This window comes from Pteropus vampyrus, unplaced genomic scaffold, assembly GCF_000151845.1.
Source record: "Pteropus vampyrus isolate Shadow unplaced genomic scaffold, Pvam_2.0 Scaffold1000006377, whole genome shotgun sequence".
In the NCBI taxonomy this organism is placed as follows: domain Eukaryota; kingdom Metazoa; phylum Chordata; class Mammalia; order Chiroptera; family Pteropodidae; genus Pteropus; species Pteropus vampyrus.
In genome coordinates this window covers 1-2066 of record NW_011920779.1, presented here as the reverse complement: position 1 = coordinate 2066, position 2066 = coordinate 1, and the positions used below count along the sequence as shown (strand labels likewise).

The window sequence follows — 2066 nt, the reverse complement described above, 5'->3', positions numbered from 1 at the left end:
AGAGCAGCGTTTCAGACCTTTCTGTGATGTAAACTGACCACGGGTGAATGGACACGCATGTGTGATGCTGACAGCTCTTGGTGCCACAGAGATTTACTGGCAAGTAGGCAGCAGGTGGGCGGGAGCAGAGGGGCTCTGGGCTGCTCCCAGCCTGGTTTGGGGCTGGGACCAGGGCAGGCAGCTGTGCTTCCATGAGAAGCGGGGAAGGGCCCAAGTTTGGCAGAAACCTGAGCTGTGTCGGGGACCCAGGCCTCAGCAGCGTGGACAGTGAGTTCTAGGACACAGGAAGCTCCGTCTCCGGCCAGCCGCTGGGGAGGGCCAGGGGTGTCCCTTTCTCCTCCTGGCCTGGCTTGGCCCGGCGTGGCCAGGAGAGAAGAAACTGGGGCGCTGGACGGAGGCTCACCCCGCACAGGACCGTGGGGTCACAGCCCGGGGACTGGAGGAAGCACTGGCCTAGAAGGGCCTCAACATTTCAGAAAAGGGGGAAGGAAGGAGACACCCCTCTGCCCCCGGCTTCTCCAAGCCCCGCTTCAGCCAAAGCCAGGCCCAGAGGGGCCCGCCGACGCCCCACCTCTCAGTGTGGGACAACCGAGGCCCGGCCCAGGCCCTGTCCGCAGGTGTCTGTGGCCATGGTGGTGGCCCGTTTGGAGTGCCGGATGCCCATGGAAAATGCCGGGGCCCGGGCCTTGGTCACAGTGACCCCCTCGGGGCTGTGGGTGCCAGGGCCGGGCGTCTCATTCCGGGGACGGGGGGCACGCGGCCGCCCCAGCAGGGTGAAGGCGGGCGGGCGTTGGCGGTAGGCATTGGGGTCTGGGCTGTCATACTGGCCAGGACCTGGTGACTCAGCGGGATTCTGTGGGGGGCGGGCAGGGGGTGTGCGGCCCAGCACCGTGTAGCTAGGGCTGCTGGGCTTGATGAAGACCTGGGAGCCCCAGAGTGGAGGCAGGGTGTAGGCGTTGGGGGCAGGAACCGAGGTGTCCAGGGGTCGCGGGCGCAGGCGGGAGCCCAGGGTGAAAGCTGGGGGAGTCCGCTGGTGCACGGGGGCCGCCTTCTCGGGGCTGTAGGCCCCAGGGCCCGGCGTCACCTCCAGACCTGTGCGAATGGAGGACGGTGGGCCATGGACAGAGTCCTCTCCTGCCGAGGGCCGTGCGTGGCCCCCGTGACCCATGCACACCCCAGAGCTCACGACACTTCTGCCTTCCACTCCCCCCCCACAACCTGTTCCCTCTCGACTCTCCAGGCCGTGGCCCAAGCCCAGTCCTCTGCCAGCTCCGCCCCCCGCCCCATTCTCCACTCCGACCTCCTGAGCTGCTTCTCGCCCTTCTAGACAGCCCCAAAGTCCCCTCCTCCCTGCTGGCTTCCCCACATCCTCCTTCTAGGCAGCCCCTCATGGGATCCCCCTGCCTGGGTGTTCCCCTCTATCCAGACATGGCCACGCTGAAACGGGATGGTCCCTACCTGGGTCTGACTCCACCACCATCCTGGGGTCTCATTAAAAGCAAGGACTTGTACGTCTATTTCAACTCCCAGCAGTGGCCTAAGACACATTCGACTGGATGGGTAAGTGGAAGGGAAGGTGGTGAATAGGTGGGTGAGGAGTGAATGAGTAGATGGATGGATCCATGGATGGACAGATGGATGATGGATGGATGGATGGATGGATGGATGGATAGATGATGGATGGATGGATGGATAGATGATGGATGATGGATGGTGGATGGTGGATGATGGATGGATGGATGGTGGATGATGGATGGATGGACGGATGGATGGATAGATGATGGATGATGGGTGGATGGACGGATGGATGGATAGATGATGGATGATGGATGGATGAACGGATGGATCGTGGATGATGGATGATGGATGATGGATGATGGATGGACGGATGGATGGATAGATGGATGACGGATGGATGATGGATGGATAGATAGATGATGGATGGTGGATGGATGAACGGATGGATCGTGGATGATGGACGATGGATGATGGATGGATGATGGATGGATGGATAGATGATGGATGGTGGATGGATGAACGGATGGATCGTGGATGATGGACGATGG

The 2066-nt window shown here is 61.5% G+C and overlaps 1 protein-coding gene across 1 annotated transcript; it reads right to left on the bottom strand.

Annotated features, from left to right (window-relative positions):
• Positions 1–574: 574 nt before the first annotated feature.
• On the bottom strand, positions 575–1168 carry LOC105311702 (outer dense fiber protein 3-like protein 2). The gene has a single exon (XM_011387623.1). It carries the CDS (start codon positions 1166–1168, stop codon positions 575–577), a length of 594 nt encoding a protein of 197 aa, XP_011385925.1.
• Positions 1169–2066: the final 898 nt, after the last annotated feature.

Coding starts and splice junctions, on each gene's coding strand:
- LOC105311702 (XM_011387623.1), bottom strand. CDS start 1,168: ATGGGTCACGGGGGCCACGCACGGCCCTCGGCAGGAGAGGACTCTGTC.